This window comes from Nycticebus coucang, chromosome 17 (genome assembly GCF_027406575.1).
Source record: "Nycticebus coucang isolate mNycCou1 chromosome 17, mNycCou1.pri, whole genome shotgun sequence".
Classification (NCBI taxonomy): Eukaryota; Metazoa; Chordata; class Mammalia; order Primates; family Lorisidae; genus Nycticebus; species Nycticebus coucang.
In genome coordinates, this window is record NC_069796.1 from 51,970,489 (window position 1) to 51,988,840 (window position 18,352).

The window sequence follows — 18,352 nt, forward strand, 5'->3', positions numbered from 1 at the left end:
CGGTGCCTGTGGCTCAGTCGGTAAGGCGCCGGCCCCATATACCGATGGTGGTGGGTTCAAACCCGGCCCCGGCTGAACTGCAACCAAAAAATAGCCGGGCATTGTGGTGGGCGCCTGTAGTCTCAGCTACTCGGGAGGCTGAGGCAAGAGAATCGCTTAAGCCCAGGAATTGGAGGTTGCTGTGAGCTGTGTGAGGCCATGGCACTCTACCGAGGGCCATAAAGTGAGACTCTGTCTCTACAAAAAAAAAAAAAAAAATTATAAACAATCCAAAAAAAAAAAAAAAAAAAAGAAAAAATCTACCACAGACTGCCTTTCTTTTTAAATATGATGTGGAACAGTTTGGTTTCTACCCTACTGCAAGGTGGTTCAGCCTGGTTAAAAAACAGGCTGTTGGAACTGGGTCCTGCTGAGGAAGTGGGGTTCAGCTCAAGGGAGGAGGCCAGCTGAATGGTCTTCCTCTTCCTCCTTCAGGGTGCAAGAGACAGAGCACGGGTTTCCATAGTGACCTGGCGCACAATCAAGGCTTCCTGTTACAGGTCTAGGCTTTATTTTCCCGAAGAACCCAGTGGTCACAAGGGGAATAGGGACTGGAGGGAAAGTCAGTGGAGATGTGTTAGTGGGAAATTAGACTCCAGTTTCATTAAGCCATCTGGAACAGATAAATTAATTCAGAAAGACTTCGCTTAGCGTAAGGCTATGGTAACCAGACGCGCACATGCAAGACAGTTTGTGGAACTCTGAAACAAGAGAAAAGGAGGCCATTGTCACTGCTTAGAGCCCTCACCAAAATATACACATGGTGTTGTATTTAGGAATACAGCTTATTGAGGCTGACATGAGGAAGGATTCTGTCTATAAAGATTTTAGGACTCCAAAATGATTTCCATGATGTGATCTAGTTCTTTCTACTCCCAGGATGCTGGAGCACAGGAGAGGTTGTCAGGAGACTCCAGTGGGCCTGGTGCAGGCTCCTTTTCCATTGCAAATGTATCAGAGTCTAAAAAGATGCCATCAAGAGCAGAGTCTTCAAAGTATCAGGAATTCACAGCTTCAAAGAAGAGTCTTACCATCTTGGGGTGACACTTCATTCTGGTGGCCCAGGGGAGCCACCGGATTTTCAGGAGGCTAGATCTCATCCATGGAAGTCTCCAGCTCCCTGAGAGTGGCTGACAGGGAAAAATCTTCCTCAAATGGAAAGAGGGGTTTAGAGAGCAGGAGCCAAGTGAAGTGTGGCTTGAAGCTGCTGGAGGGTGTTGTGGATGAGTACATGCCTGTGGAGGCTGGGTACTCAGGGGACTTGCTGCACTGGACTTCATCTAGGTCAGTGGTTCTCAACCTTCCTACACTTGATCTTAGCCAAAAGGCCGAGAAGTGATGGTTGTCAACCTTCCTAATGCTGTGACCCTTTAATACAGTTCCTCATGTTGTGGTGACCCCCAACCATAAATTATTTTCATTGCTACAGGTCATAACAGTGGCAAAATTACAGTTATGAAGTAGCAATGAAAATAATTTTATGGTTGGGGGGTCACCACAACATGAGGAACTGTATAAAAGGGTCATGGCATTAGGAAGGTTGAGAACCACTGATCTAGGAAGATGGGGAGCAGGGCTTGCTGGGAGTTCTGAAGGCCTGCTGTACTTCAGTCCCACTTATCTTCCTCTTGCAAATCTGAGTTTTTCTTCAAGCCTCCCACCAATATGTCCTCAGCTGCCAGGTTCTCACCTGCTACCTCCCAAAATGCCTATGGGGAATTTTAGAGTGGCTATGCAATCTAGAAACTTGGGACCAAGTGGAAAACTTGAAAATTAATTTAGTACGTTGATCTTTGAACAATACAGGTTTGAATTGCTCAGGTAAAGTTTATTTTTTTATTAAATCATAAACACATAGATCATGTATATATATATTTTTTTGAGACAGTCTCACTTTGTCACCCTTGGTAGAGCGCTCTGGTGTCACAGGTCACAGCAACCTCAAATTCTTGGGCTTAAGCGATTCTCTTGCCTCAGCCTTCCTAGTAGCTGGGACTACAGGTGCCTGCCAAAACGCCTGGGTATTTTTTTCTTATAGTTGTCATTGTTACTTGGCAGGCCCAGGCAGAGTTCGAACTCACCAGCTCCAGTATATGTGCCTGGGGCCCTAGCTGCTGAGCTACAGGCACCGAGCCTAAGGTAAATTTATTATGCAGTGTATTTTCAATAACTATATTGGACAATTTTTTGGATATTTGCAATCATTTGAAAAAACTCACAGATGAACGTTGTAGCCTGGAAATATACCAAAAAGGTTAAGAAAAAGGTACATGACAGATGCATAAAATATATGTAGATGCTAGTCTGTTTTATCATTTATTACATAAAATATAAAATGCACAAACCTATTAAATTATACAAAGTTAAAATTTATCAAAACGTACACACACTTAAAGACTACAGGGCACCATTTGCAGTTGAGAGGAATATAAGTAAACCTAAAGATGCAGTATTAAATCATAACAGCATAAAATTAATACATACTGTTCTAAGTGTCATAGCCACCTCCTGTTAAAGTGAGCTCAGATTTCTGAATGAGAAGTTCATCTCTCCAATAAATTGGAAACTACAGTAAAAAGTGATCTCTTTTGACTTGGGTTGTTTAATTAAAGAGACAGTTTCCTAGGCTAGAGTACTATGGCTTCATCCTAGCTTACAGCAAACTCTTGAACTCAAATGATTGTCTTGCCCTGGTATTTTTCTTTGTGTTTAGTGCAAGGTATGGGCCTTATTGTAAACCTTGAATGACAAGATGGGACCCACATGAAGTGTCACTAGTCATGCTGGACGTGCTCCCAAGAGTCAGAGAAGAGTTACATCTTTTTTTTTTTTTTTTTTTTTCTTCAGACGGTCTCTCTCTGGGTGAGGCTGGTCTCGAACCTGTGAGCTCAGGCAAGCCACTGCACCAGCCCAAGAGTTACAAAGAAAAAGTTGAATTGCTTGATATGTGCTGTAGATTGAGGTTGCCTGCCATTCCAGATAGAGAATTTATCCTGTAAACAGATGACATAATTGTATTGATCAGTAGGATATAGTATTGTAATTGTTTTTCTTATAATTTTGTTTTCTCTAGCTTTATTGTGACTTGTCCTATCCAAAAGGATTATTTTTGTCGAAAGCAAAAGAATGAAGGAGTGATCTCCAAGTTAGAATTATTTGGAATGGGGCGCTGGCCTCATATGCTGGAGGTGGTGGGTTCAAACCCACCCCCTGCCAGACTGCGGGGGTGGGGGGGGGAAACAATTATTTGGAATATTTAGTAGACTTGCTTTGTCTTAGGAAAGTGGCACCTATTAGGACATCCTCTGTACCAGCATAGGGGAGGGAGGTGGGTTACTATTGAAAGATGAAATAACAAAACCAGTTGGTTTCCTGTTCATTGCTGATTTTGATACATGCTTCATAGCCATGTACCGTTATATCAGGAGCAGCCAGAGTCCATAGTTGTAGAAATTTGCAAAATCATTTTAGGAAGGGTATGGGAGTGTTTGTAAATGAGGGAGAATCTTAGACCTTTTAGAATGAATTTTCATTGATACTACATGTATTTTATAAAACATTTGCCAAAGTGGATCAGTAACTAGCAAAAAGCTGTCTTTTCTGTTATGAATCCATTTAAATTTGCTTAAATAAATTATTTTATTGATTAGTTTTTTTTTTAATTTTGTAGATAAGGTCTTGTTCTCTGACCTGGGCTTACATACTCACTGTAACCTGGGTTCTAGTGAGAACCCAGGTCCTCTGAGAATCCTGAGTAGCTGGGACTACAAGCACGTGTCACACCTGGCTGGCCATCGATCTGTGTATCTATCAATCATAGAGAAGAGCCACTTGCTCCTGGCCTGTGTCTGCTTTCTTAATCTAATTACTGGAAATCCTGATAATTTGGTTTTGATAGATAGTTGAAGAGAAATCCATTTTGCTTATATAAAATTCCGGTTCCTCTTGAGAAGTTTGAATAAAATTTTGAGTCTATTATGTGTCAGATGTTACTAATTTAGGGGGTAAAAAGTTGAGTAAGACATGGTCTGTGCTCTTAAACTCTTTAGGAAAAAGCTTGTATTCTTTTTTCAGTATGTTTTATCTGTTCATGATTAATGTAGAATTAATGAAGTTTATTTATTTATTTTTGAGATAGAGTCTTTCACTCTTACCCTGGGTAGAGTGCTGTGGTATCATAGCTCACAGCAACTTCAAACTCTTAGGCTTAACCAGTTCTCTTGCCTCAGCCTCCCAACACCTGGCCCTAGAATTCATTAAGTGTTTGTCAAAGTTAACGATTCAAATTTTGTTTAAGTATTGAAGCAATATATTTTCCTTTTACTAAAATGCAATGCCTATTACTATTAAATACTGTTTCCCTCAAGCTCTTGGTTAGATCAATATATTTATTACTGAAGAGCTTGAAGGAGAGAATAGAAGCTAGCTGGCAAGTATATTGCACTAATAGTTGAATAGTGTAAATGAAAGGCTTCGAGGCTATTTGAGGTAAACCTGATGTTAGTTAAAACTTGCAACTTTAGTATAAGAGCATTGACAATTTGGTTTGAAGATAAACTACATTATTTCTGAATTTGGACAGTTTCAACCCAAGATAAAGTAACATCTCTTTGGAAAACTAAAAGCCAGTTGAAACTCTGATTTGCAAATAATGTAAACTAAAGTGTTAAACTAATGAAGAAAAAGTGATTGGAAAGTTAGTAAAGGAATACTGCTCATCTCTTTGACATGTTTCACCTTCTTAGGCTTTATCAAGAGGACACAAAATAAAATGTTGATGATGGTGTAATCAAATGAGTAATGTACTTGAAAAAATACTTTGCATTTGAATTATCTAAGGTCATCTCAAAGAAGGGAAGCTCTAGAGATACAGTTTTAAAATTTTCTTGCCTTTGTTATATAACTTAGAGGATTTTCATCATTTTGCAGAGGGAGATTAAATGTTGAGCAGTAGTCTACTATTTGATAAAATATTAGTATCAAGGGTGCAATTAGCTTGATGAATTCATAATGTTTGTTGGCATGGTATGTGGAAGAATAGCAGATAATACGGAAGAGAAGCAAGTATTAACAAGTGTACAAAGTTAGGAATTGACCTGTACTATTTTTTTCCTCTGATTTCTTTCTTTTTTTTTTGAATCAGAGTGTCACTGTGTTGCCCTCAGTAGAAAGCTGTGGCATCATAGCTCACAGCAACCTCAAACTCTTGAGCTTTAAGCGATTCTCTTGCCTGAGCCTCCCAAGTAGCTGGGACTACAGCTGCCTGCTATAACGCTTGGCTATTTTTTGTTGTTGTTGTTGTCATTGTTTGGCAGGCCTGGGTCGGGTTTGAACCCGCCAGCCCCAGTGTATGTGGCGGGTGCCCTAGTCTCTGAGCTACAGGCACCAAGCCAGTCTTCTGATTTATCTGTCCTGTCATGAAGTCTCCCTTTAATTTGCTTTTAACATTGTGAATATATTGTGTACTTTTTGGTTAAGACAGGGTGCAAAACTTTGTTCAGTCAGCCTCTTTATGTAAGGAAATATCTAAGTACAACCTAATGAAATGAGAATATTAGTTTCACTTGTGTCTGAGGAATTGGGAGATCTGTGTTCCATTTCTGAAACTAGTATGATCTGGAGGAGTGCTGTGTAATCACAGTGGATTTTTTCCTTTTTTCTGAGGTTGGGTCATGTGCTAGTGGTTTTCAAATAGAGTAGCTAAGTTCTTTTTTAAGAGGGGAAAATTACACAGGAATGCTAATATATAAAAAGGTAGAGTTACTCTGGCTCAAGTGAAGTATAATAGGAAATCTCAAAACTTGAAAACTAAGGCAGCCAAGAACTTCTATTGTTTAGCTATATTATCTTTAAATTCTGAAGGACCTAGTAGCAGTAAGAACTTTAGAAATCTTACTTTGGACCAAGAGCCAGGGGGAAAAATACTGCAATTTTTCTTATTGCTTCAGATTAGTCTACTTTAAATATGGTCTAAGGCATAAGATTCAATTTTTGTTATTGATCCCCTCATAATAATGCCCAAAGGCATACTATCCTGGTATGATTGGGAAGCTGTTTAATTGATCTAGTATCTATAATTTGGGGGAGAGTGATGAAGAGCCCTTGAACTTAGATTTTGGTGAAACAATTCCTAAATAAGGTGAGCAGGTATATATTTGAGAATAGTGCAGAAATGAACTAGATGAGTGTAAACATCTTCCCTGCTTGTTTAGAAATTGATTAAAAGGAACTCATTTTGCCAATCCTGTAAACTAAAAATAAAAACCATCTCCTTTTATACCGTAATTAAGTCTGTACATACATGTATGTCCCTCTGTTTGCCTCTATGTTTAATTTTAGGATGGTTTTCTAAGTCCCCCATAAATAAAAGTTGGGTAATCTTATTTTGGATTTTTAAGGTTTTTTTTTTTTTTTGGTAATAGCTGACAGTCCCTGAGGACTTAACCATTGTACGTGCTTTTCTTTATGCTAAAATGTGTTAATTTTAAATGGAGATAATTTTGAATATAAACATCTTGTTTGTTAACTTCTCTTTTTGTTTGGAGATTATTTTTGTTCCATTCTAGAATTAACTAATAAGAATATTTAGAACTTTTAGTTTTGTAGTTTGTTTTTTAAGGCTATTGTACTTACTTATTTAATAGATGGACTAGAATATGTGATAGGTTGTCTTTGGGTGTCAAAGGTGTATTGTCTTTGAATCTAATGTCACATATAAGAATGTAATTTGACAACTGAAAAGTTGCAAGTTTTAACATCAGGTTTACCTCAAATTACAATTATTAACTGTGTTTAATAATTTAAGAAAATTACGGTAGGATACATGCTTGGAAGTACTTATCTTTGAGGTTTTTATTTCAGTTGTAAGAAAATTAAATATTGGGGATAATGATGAATTCTTCACAGTGAGTTTTCTTTGTATATTTATATAATTGCAATAAATTTGAATTTGTAAAATCGCAACCAGTCTGTGTGTTGTTTGTTCTTATGTTTGTTCCTTTTTTTAAAACCAAGAGTTGCTGAAGTCATCTCGTCTTTGAGTTGGTTTTTTTAGCTAAATGATTCAGTCTCTTCTCCTTTGATATTTCAGGTTGGATATATTTGACTTTATTTTTCCAGGTTGAATTGACCAAAGCAATGGTGATGGAGAAGCCTAGTCCCCTGCTGGTCGGGCGGGAGTTTGTGAGACAGTATTACACACTGCTGAACCAGGCCCCAGACATGCTACATAGGTGAGACATGTCTCTTAAGTTATCTAATGCTGTTTTTTAGTATGTGGGTACTTTCTCTGAGAGTCTCCATTTATCATGTGCTCTGTAGGGTTGTTATATAATTGTTCTTTGCACATAAATACCAATAAATAATGGCTATTAAAATTATGTAAGAATTTTAGGCGGGATGCAGTGGCTCATGCCTGTAATTCTAGCACTCTGCAAGGCTGAGGTGGGTGGATTGCTTGAGTTCAGGTGTTTGAGACCAGCCTGAGCAAGAGCTGTCTCTACCCTGTGTCTACTAAAAAAAATAGGAAAAAAAAAAAAAAACAGCCTGGCATTGTGATAGTCACCAGTCTATCTTAGGAGGCTCAGGCAAGAGTATCACTTGAGCCCAAGAGACTGAGGTTGCTGTGAGCTATGATGCCATGACATTACCCAGGACACAGAGTATAACTCTGTGTCGCCCCTCGCCCCTGAAAGAATTTTAAAGAGAATATGTATTATTTTAAAGGTTAGACTAAAGTTACCTAACTTAACACATTATCAGAAAATAGTAACTGAAAATATTAAGTTTTATCATATATTGTTTACTGAGAATGTATTGAAAAAGACTCACGACTTTTCCTATAGTAACATACTTTTGTGTTGATGTGCTTTTACTTCTTTTTTTTTTTTGTAGAGACAGAGTCTCACTTTATGGCCCTCGGTAGAGTGCCGTGGCCTCACACTGCTCACAGCAACCTCCAACTCCTGGGCTTAAGCGATTCTCTTGCCTCAGCCTCCCGAGTAGCTGGGACTACAGGCACCCGCCACAAAGCCCGGCTATGTTTTGGTTGCAGTTTGGCTGGGGCCGGGCTTGAACCCGCCACCCTCGGCATATGGGGCTGGCGCCCTACCGACTGAGCCACAGGCGCCGCCCTGTGTTGATGTGCTTTTAAAAACTGGGGTACTTTTTTCTTTCTTTTTTTTTTTTTTTTTTTTTGAGGAAGAGTCTCACTGTGTCACCCTGGGTAGAGTGCCGTGGCATCGTTGTAGCTCACGATGTAGACTGCATCGTTGTAGCAATCTCAGTCTCTTGGGCTGAGGGATCCTCTTTCCTCAGCCTCCAGAGTAGCTGGGACTGTAGGTGCCGGGTCTTATTGCCTGACTAGTTTTTCTATTTTTAGTGGAGATGGGCGGGGAGGGATCTCATTCTTGCTCAGGCTGGTCTTGAACTCCTAAGCTTAGGTGATCTACCCACCTGGACCTTCTAGAGTGCTGGGATTACAGGTGTGAGCCACCATATGCCTGTAACGAGGTGTAATACAGTCTAGGCTATATTTTTAGTAGAAATGATGCATGCTTACTGACAGAACAAAGAAGTGTTAAACAGTCTATGGAAATATGAATACCACACTTAACAATTTTTCTATGTATATGCAAACATGTTTTAATACACTTTTAACTTTTTTACTTGATAATCTGGGGTCATCTTTCAGGGTATGTATGTATCACATTAATTTCAGTGGTCATAAAGTATTCTGTTTTAGAGAGATGTAGCTTTTTTTTTTTTTTTTGGAGACAGTGTCACTATGTTGCCCTCGGTAGAGTGCTGTCACAGCTCACAGCAACCTCAAACTTCTTGGCTAAGCAATTCTCTTGCCTCACCCTCCCAAGTGGCTGGGACTACACGCACCACCACAATGCCTGGCTATTTTTTTTTTTTTTAGTTGTCGTTTAGCTGGCCAAGGCTGGTTTCGAACCTGCCATCCTCAGTGCATGTGGCTGGTGCCGTAACCACTGTGGTACGGATGCCGAGAAGATGTAGCATATTTTTCTTTTTTTTTTTTTTTTTTTGAGACAGAGTCTCACTATGTCACCGTGGGTAGAGTGACATGGCATCACACCTCACAGCAACCTCAAACTCTTGGGATTAAGCAATTCTCTTGCCTCAGCCTCCAAGTAGTTGGGACTACAAGTGCCCACCACAGTGCCTGGCTATTTTTTGGTTGTAGTTGTCACTGTTGCTTGGCAGGCCCAGGTTGGATTTGAACCTGCCAGCTCTGGTGTAGGTTGCTGGCACCCTAGTCACTGAGCTTCCGGTGCCAAGCCCATGTTTTTATTTTCTAATGATGGATATGTAGATTGCTTTTACTATTTTTTTATAAATAAATTCGCATCATATAAAACTTTATTAATGTTGAGTTACTAGAATAATTATTTCATAAATGTTTCAAAATGTATATTTGGACCAATTTTTTCCTTTGTCTTTGGATTAACTTGCATATTGGATGCCATGACATTATCAAGTGTAAAGGAAAATTTACAAATTTGTTTTCAGTACAGGATTTGGCATTACCTTTTTTTTTTTTTTTTTTTTTTAAGAAGACTTCACAGTTTCCAAAATGCTTTTACCCATTTCTTCTTGGCTAAAACCTTTTAGTAAGGCATTATAGGAACATTAACTTTATTTTACAGATGAAGAAACTCAGGGGTTAAAACTTTGCTAGAGCTCATTTACATGACTATTAAGGGATAGAACAAGTCTCCAAACTGTTTTTTATCCCCCCTCTTTTTTTTGTAGTGTTTCAGAATTTTATTCTGTGTTTTTACAAGTTGAATTTGAATTTAAAGTTTAAAAGGAGCAGGAGTTGAAAGAAACTAACCAAATGCATTAAGATAATTTCTTGTCAGTTTATTTATTACTATTATTTTTTCAAGAGATAGTCTTATTTTATTGTCCTCGGTAAAGTGCCGTGGCGTCACACAGCTCACAGCAACCTCCAAATCCTGGGCTTAGGCGATTCTCTTGCCTCAGTCTCCAGAGTAGCTGGGACTAGGCGCCCACCACAATGACTGGCTATTTTTGTTGTTGTTGCAGTTTGGCAGGGGCCGGGTTCAAACCCACCACCCTTGGGCCCTACCCACAGAGCCACAGGTGCCGCCTGTGATTTTTAAGGCATCTTTTTGCTTACATATTTTCTCTCTTAGGTGCATCTTAGGTATAATGAAAAGTGGCTTAGCCAGTAGTGAACTGATTCTCTGGCTGGTGTGCATCCTTTTAAAAACTTTAAAAGTAGAAAGGCCATTTTGGGGATCCTTGTGGGGCCAGATCTTTACCCTTTTGGTGGGGTGAGGGCTATAAAATAACATGTATAGGCTTGTTTGTGAAAAAAATGTTTATCTGGAAGACAAATGTCAAGAAATCCCCATAGTGGTTACCCAAAGATGGAGCATTTTGGCACATTTGTGTTGTTTTTCTTGATGGAGTATTTAACCGTTTTAATGAAAATACAGTAATTGAAGATATAGAGGAATATGAGCTATAGAGAATTGAAGTTCGAAGTTTGTACCTCATTGACAGAAATTGTTAAACTACTTCTAAACCAGTAGCATGAGTTACGGGTTGTTTAATGGGAACTGCTTGCAGGTACTCTGATATCTAAAAGGATTCTCCCAGTCTGTGGAGAATACAGCTGTCCTAATTTCCTGACTAAACTGCCTGTTTTCTTCCTCAGTAAAAACAAGAGTTTTTGTGTAGTTTTAAGTGAACTTCTAATATGAACTACAAGATCTTCCCCACCATGGTCATCCTACTTCAAAGCCTGGAATTTGTGATTTGTTGAAAGTGTTCTGCCTCATTGACCCAACTTTACTCAGCAACTGTTGATGGAGTGGCGTGTAGGGAATGGATAGATGATGAAAAAATGTGGTCTCACCTTCAAGAGTCTGCCAGTAAGGCAGATAAGTACCAAATGTGAAAAGTAAATACCTGGTCTTTTAATATACTTGAAGATGCCAAGTTAATTGCCTTTCTGTTGTACAGATTTTATGGAAAGAACTCTTCCTATGTTCATGGGGGATTGGATTCAAATGGAAAGCCAGCAGATGCAGTCTATGGGCAGAAAGTAAGCATGCATGATTTATTTTGGCTGTTAAGCAGATAGAAAATAACCCATAAATTTGAGGTGGATACATGCTTAATAGATTGTTAATAGTCCAATTTCTCAACTTCTTAGAAGTCAAAGCTAGTATATAATTATTATTTGGTTAATATATTTGAAATGCTTATGCAATATTTGTCATTTTGTATGATACCCTGTTTCCCTGAAAATAAGACATCCTCCGAAAATAAGACCCACTTACAGGAACGATAGGATGTCCCCTGAAAATAAGACCTAGTGCATCTTTGGGAGCACACCTTAAAATAAGACACTGTGTATAATTATTATTTGGTTAATATATTTGAAATGCTTCTGCAACATTACATTCGTCATTTTGTATGATACATTGTGAAGTTTTAGTATGCTGAAAAATAATAGGCTTTAGTATTGAAATTATCTTTATTTTAAACTTCTAAAATAAAGAGATTGGGTGTCATGGCTCACACCTGTAATTCTAGCATTCTGGGAGGTCTAGGCGGGTGAATCACCTGAGCTCAAGAGTTCGAGACCAGCAAGAGTAAGACCCCTATCTCTACTAACACTGGAAAAACTAGCTGGGTGTTGTGGTGGGCACCGCTAGTCACAGCTGCTTAGGAGGATGAGGCAAGAGTATCACTTGAACCCAAAGAGACTGAGGTTGCTGTGAGCTATGGTGACGCCATGGAACTCAACCCAGGGTGACAGAGTAAGACTGTCTTAAAAAAAATAAAATAGGCTCAGTGCCTGTGGCTCAAGTGGCTAAGGTGCCAGCCACATACACCTGAGCTGGCGGGTTTGAACCCAGGCCAGGCCCGCCAAACAACAATGATGGCTGCAACCAAAAAACAGCCGGGCGTTGTGGCGGGCGCCTGTAGTCCCAGCTACTTGGGAGGCTGAGGCAGGAGAATCGTTTAAGCCTAGGAGTTCGAGATTGCTGTGAGCTATGATGCCACAGAACTCTACCCAGGGTGACAGCTTGAGGCTCTGTCTCAAAAAAATAAAAAAATAAAATAAAAAAGTACTAGTTCTGGGCAGTTACTTAAAGAGACTGCAAGTGTGGTTACTAGGGATAGCGTAAGAGGACAAAATAAGAGTACATATTTTGTATTTTAAACATGTAGGTTCTCTTCACCTGTGCTGTGTTGGAAGGTTTCTTTTTAAATTGGAGATTTGTAAATTTTAAGTCGTCAACTCTTGCCTTGGTATCTTAGGAAATCCATAGGAAAGTGATGTCACAAAACTTTACCAACTGCCACACCAAGATTCGACATGTTGATGCTCATGCCACTTTGAATGATGGTGTAGTGGTCCAAGTGATGGGGCTTCTCTCTAATAACAACCAGGCTTTGAGGAGATTCATGCAGACATTTGTCCTTGCTCCTGAGGTATGTATAGGAATGATTGATTTTTAGTTCTGTATTGATCATACATGTGTATATATACACACACATATATATTTGTGTAAGGTAGTGCATATCTTAAAGCTTTTTTTGAAATTTCAAACTTATAGAAAAGTTGCAAGAATAGTGCAGTAGTTTCTGTTTACCCACAACTGTCAACTCTTGCACCTAATTATCATTTTTCTCTTTCAAATAATTTGAAAATAAGTTGGAAACATCATGTCCAGTTAATTCTCAAATACTTCAATAGGCATTTCCAAGAATAAGGAATTTTCTTCTATTACTACTGTATAGTTATCAAATTCAGGAGTACTGATGCAAAATAATTTAATTTATGAACCTACTGCTCATAATGTACTGTATAGTAGTTTTTTTCTGGTCCCAAGATTCATTTCACAATTAGACATTGCATTTAGTTAGCATGTCTCTCTAACCTTTTACTTTTTTTTTTTCTTTCTAGCCTCCTTTAATTTACAATGATCCTCAATATTTTGTTTTTCATGGCATTGACATTTTTGAGGAGCACAGTCAGGTTATTATGTAAAGTGTTCCATACATGTGTATCTTTCAGTGCCTTACATTAAGAGAGATACATGATGTCATTTAGGCCTATTAGTGATGTTAACTTTGATTGCTTAAAGTGATACTCACCAGGTTTTGCCCTGTAAAGTTAAATTGCTTTCTTCAAAGATGATGGGAGATAATTTGAGACTATGCAGATATACTGATCAGTGTCTAAGTTTTATGCATTAGCTTTAGCATTCATTGTTGATTGTTTGCCTGAATCAACTGCTGTAACTGCTGCTTTGAGGGTTGTAAATGGAGATTATCTAATCCCATTGTTCTGTTTAATGGGAACTACTGATAGGTATTCTCAGATGTAAAAGGATTAATTGGCATTCTACTTTAAAGAAAATTTCTCTAACCTTTTGTAGATTGTTGATATATTTAGTTGGTTATACTCTAATAATAACTCCAATATGTGAAATGTCCCACATCTGGTCAGTGTGAACACCTTCAAGCTGCCTTTTGTATTCCCTTGTAGGGGGTACTTTATAACTTTGTGCCAGAAGATGTTCCAGGCTTCATTTTGTACTGTCCTGTCCCTCAATTCTGGCATAAGCAGGAGGCCTGGTTCTTTTTCATCATCATCATCATTATTATTATTATTATTATTATTATTTTTGCAGTTTTTGGCTGAGGCTGGGTTTGAACCCACCACCTCCCACGAATGGGGCCGGTGCCCTACCCCTTTGAGCCACAGGTGCCACCCTTTTTCATTATTCTTATCATGGAAGGATCATACATTTATGTTGAATATATTTGTGCCTTCTTCCAGATTGGTTCAGACTGAGCAAGGTCAGGAAGCCTATCTCCTTAAGCACATAGGAGTGATTCATTGAGAAGTTGCTGAATAATAGATTGTTTTGTCTTGCATTAATCTTAAAATAATTTTCTATTTAGGGTAGTAGACCTAAAGCCCTTTTTATTGTTTGAATATGAAATAACTTTCTATTTGAAAAATTACCTGAAGTCATTGTAGTGATGAAGGGTTAAAGTGTAAAGACTTGACAGATCCCTATAATCCCAGCAACTTAAGTGATGAGATCCCATCCCAGGAGGATTGCTTGAGGCCAGGAGTTCCGACACTATCCTGGACAACATAGTGGGGACCTTACCCTGTTTCCAGGGAAGAAAAAAAACAAAACTGAGCATGGTGTTATGTGCCTGTGGACCCATCTATTTGAGAGGCTGAGTACAGAAGATTTGCTTGAGCCCAGAATTCAGGGCTGCAGTGAGCAGTGATTGTGACATTGCATTTGATCCTGAGCAGCACAGACCCTGTCTCTTAAAACAGCACAAAAAGCCCCAAAAAAACAAAAGCAAAAAAAGAGTGGGGGGAGGGGGAAGACTTGATAGACTTCTGAATATGCAAAGAATCCCCTGAAATGTGATTGTCGATTATAAGTTTAATTATAGTTCTTTTTTCTTTAATATAAATTGTCTTATTTATTACAGAAAGAATTGAGATACTTGTTGATATCCCTCTTTATTGATAAGAAACAGCTTTAGAAATTTTTTTTTTTTTAATTTTTGGCCAGGACTGGCTTTGAACCCGTCACCTGTGGTATATGGGGCCGGCGCCCTACTCCTTTGAGCCACAGGTGCCGCACTGCTTTACAAATTTAATAACTAGGAAATGACATAGTTGGATTTAGACTATTATGTGTTATACCTAGTGTGAACAAGCTTTTCTAGCTACACTATCTTTGAGTACTTGTATTTATATTTTTGGGTACACATTTAGTGAACTTTAAATATCAGCTGAAGCTGGGAGTGGAATTGCCTCTTGATGAATTTTGAAGTTTTGAGGTGGGTATGGCATCTTACATTGTCAGTTTTTGTTCTTTTTTTAAGAAAACATTTCCTGTCTTTCAGAGCATTTTGTCAATTTTTGGATAACCATTTCATGGTGGTGATAAATGCTTTGAGTGAACAAAATGTGTATGTTTGAGTGTAGCTTTTTGACAACCATATTGTAGAGTAGGGCTTTCAGTTTTGATACTGTTGTGTTTCGGATAGACTAGTTCTTTGTAGAGGGACTTTTTCTTTTGCATTACAGGGTATTAAGCAGCATCGTTACTCTTGGTTGTTGTCATAGCATTCCCCGTTGTGAAAACTGAAGTATTTCCAGTCTTTGCCAAATGTCTCTTGATGGCAGACTCACCCCCAGCTGAGAACTATTGGTGTAGAGTAATTCTGTTTTTGTTTTTTTTTAAATCTGTGGAATAAATGAAAACTTTTTGTTGGCATTGCAGGGCTCTGTTGCAAATAAGTTCTATGTTCACAATGATATCTTCAGATACCAAGATGAGGTCTTTGGTGGCTTTGTCACTGAGCCTCAGGAGGGTAAGTTGTGAAACACTATAAGTTGACTTTTCTGAATTTTCCTAATGGCATCAGACTGACCTTTGGCTTTCTTGAATATTTTATTTTAATCTGCGTTCATTAATAAATAATTGTCAAGGCATATGAAGGGTCTGGGATTTTACTGTACTTGAAGCTAAACAAGTTAACTTCATGGATGTTAATAGAAGACATACGACTCCTAGGTCAGAAGTGGACGGCAACAATAGCATTTTTGCCACAGTTCCCACAGGATACTATGGAGGGACAGATGATTAATTGTACTGCTAAAGATTATGTCAAACATGTGGAACACTTGAGTTTAGGGAACCCAGATCTTTTATGATGGGCACTAAATTTGCCTACCCTTTGCTCTGGAGAGAGACCACCTTTTCCAAAGCTGTTTGCTATGCAGATGTTCTTGAAAGATAGTTTGGAAGGAAGGGTCGATATGAAAGATGGTGCAGTAACAGAGACCTATGGAAAATTTTCTCCAAACTGTTAAGATTTGAGTGTTTGTATCTGGCTGAAACTATTCCAAGCACTTTATATTTATTGTGTAATACATACCCTTATAGATAGGTACTTCGTATTGTCTCCCATTTAATATATTACAGCACTGAGGTGCAATAATTAGCCCAAAGTAATATAGTTAGTAAAATGAGAGGGCTTGCATTAGATTACTGCCTAATGTAAAGTAATTTGGCTAGTGTTATGTAGCTAGCAAGGTGATAGTGCCTGCATTAGATTATTGGAAACATGGCCCTCAGACACCATGCTGTCAACCAAAGTGCTGTAGTAACCTTGGTTTTATCCTTAAAGTCTATGCCATGATTTTGTGAAATTGTCCTGCATTCTTTACTTTTATATATATGTATTTATGTATATATATGTATTTTTCCTACTTTGTTGTCCTTTTGATCATAGCAAACAATGTAAAAATGAATATATTTATGAATTCAGTAAGCACAAAAAAATTTAAATAGCTTTTTCTCATTTAGAATCTGAGGAAGAAGTAGAGGAACCTGAAGAAAGACAGCAGACACCTGAGGTGGTTCCTGATGATTCTGGAACTTTCTATGATCAGACTGTTGTCAGGTAAGGAAAATTTTATTCCTATAGTTAGCGTTGCCTAAGAACTTGCATTGTCTAATCTCCCGTTTCCTTTGTTGGAGTGCAGTCTTATATTCTCAGAATTATTTCACAAAATAAATAGTGATAATTTCTCAGAAAAAATGTTTTTGACAACTTTGCCTAAGCAAAAATACATAACTTGGTAATAGATTGCACTGTGAGGACTATTTAAATACTATCAAGCCTGCAGTTGAAGTCTACAGTAAGTGCTATGTATACACATGATTGTATAACAGATCTCTAGAACTTTTCATCTTACAAAACAACTTTGTTTCCCTGCTCCCTTAGCTTTTATATAAGAGAGGTTTTAGTGATGTGTGCCAAGTGAATTGTAAAAGTTGTGGGAGGCCAAGTGAATGAGAAACCAAAGTTTGGTTCATTTTGATCTTTGCCTGTCAGAATTTATCAAATGAAAAGATTCCAATTAAGTCTTTGTGATTTTTTTTTTTCCTTTATTTATTTTATTTTATTTTTTTAATGAGATAGAGTCTCACTCTGTTGCCCTGGGTAGAGTGCCGTGATGCGTTACAGCTCACAGCAACCTCAAACTCAGGGCTCAAGTGATCCTCTTTCCTCAGCCTTAGCAGTAGTTGGGACTTCAGACGCCTGCCACAATGCCCCACTAGTTTTTCTGTTTTTAGTAGAGATCAGTTTTTCCTTTTGCTCAGGTTAGTCTTGAACTCCTGAATTCAAGCAGTCTCCCTACCCCAGCTTCCCAGAGTGCTAGGATCGGACTGAGTTTTTAAATTGCTTTTTTAAACTCAGATGTATAATATTGTAGATCAGCGGTTCTCAACCTGTGGGTCGCAACCCCTTTTAAACAATGAAAATACATTGTGGGATTAGGAAGGTTGAGAACCACTGTTTCATATGTTTTTTTGAGTGCTCAGGTTTCTGGTTAATTAATAAATGACTGGAAGTTACTTGCTGAATGAATGGAGACAAAGTGATATTTCTCAAATTTTCCTGTGAAAGTAATGACATGGAAGAACATTTAGAGGAGCCAGTTGTTGAACCAGAACCTGATCCTGAACCAGAACCAGAGCAAGAACCTGTATCTGAAATCCAAGAGGAAAAGTCTGAGCCAGTGTTAGAAGAAACTGCTCCTGAGGATACCCAGAAGAGTTCTTCTCCAGCACCTGCAGACGTATCTCAGACAGTCCAGGAAGACTTGAGGGTATAGAATGTGTCTTCATTTTTATTTTGTTTTTCATTTATTTTTTCAAATCTCTCTTCTCCTTTTTATTGTTCAGTGTACTTTAGTAGATACATTTTCATATTTTGGTGATTTGGGGGACATTTCTTACATATTGAGCATGCCTTAAATAAGAGGTAAGATGCAAATTGCATTATAACATCAAAAATAATCACCCTCTTCTCCCAAATTATCTTGATATCTTTCAGGCCAGAAATTTCAGGTGCTGTTGTATTATCATAACAGCAACCTCTCTTCTTTTTTAATATTTTATGTTTTACATTATAAATTGTTATATGCTTATTATAAAAATGTATAACACTTTTAGAAAATAATAGAGCAGGGTAGAATTATGACACTATGAGGCATATGTAATGTGTAGGAAATCAAGAGTTGGTAGCTTTTATACTGTTTTGATATATGGTATAATCATGTAATGTTGGTTGTGTTCCCATAGACCTTTTCTTGGGCGTCTGTGACCAGTAAGAACCTTCCACCTAGTGGAGCTGTTCCCGTTACTGGAATACCACCTCATGTTGTTAAAGTACCAGCTTCACAGGT

General features: G+C 38.2%; 1 protein-coding gene across 1 annotated transcript in view; it reads left to right on the plus strand.

Moving 5' to 3' along the window:
* G3BP1 (G3BP stress granule assembly factor 1) overlaps positions 1–18,352 on the plus strand; it is a 32,817-nt gene that overhangs the window by 9,318 nt on the left and 5,147 nt on the right. Inside the window, exons 2-8 of the mRNA XM_053566405.1 lie at positions 7,159–7,271; positions 11,059–11,140; positions 12,367–12,540; positions 15,375–15,465; positions 16,464–16,560; positions 17,572–17,773; positions 18,249–18,350. Of these exons, the coding sequence (XP_053422380.1) occupies positions 7,177–7,271; positions 11,059–11,140; positions 12,367–12,540; positions 15,375–15,465; positions 16,464–16,560; positions 17,572–17,773; positions 18,249–18,350 (843 nt within the window). The 5' untranslated portion in view covers positions 7,159–7,176. The remainder of the gene's footprint in view (positions 1–7,158; positions 7,272–11,058; positions 11,141–12,366; positions 12,541–15,374; positions 15,466–16,463; positions 16,561–17,571; positions 17,774–18,248; positions 18,351–18,352) is intronic.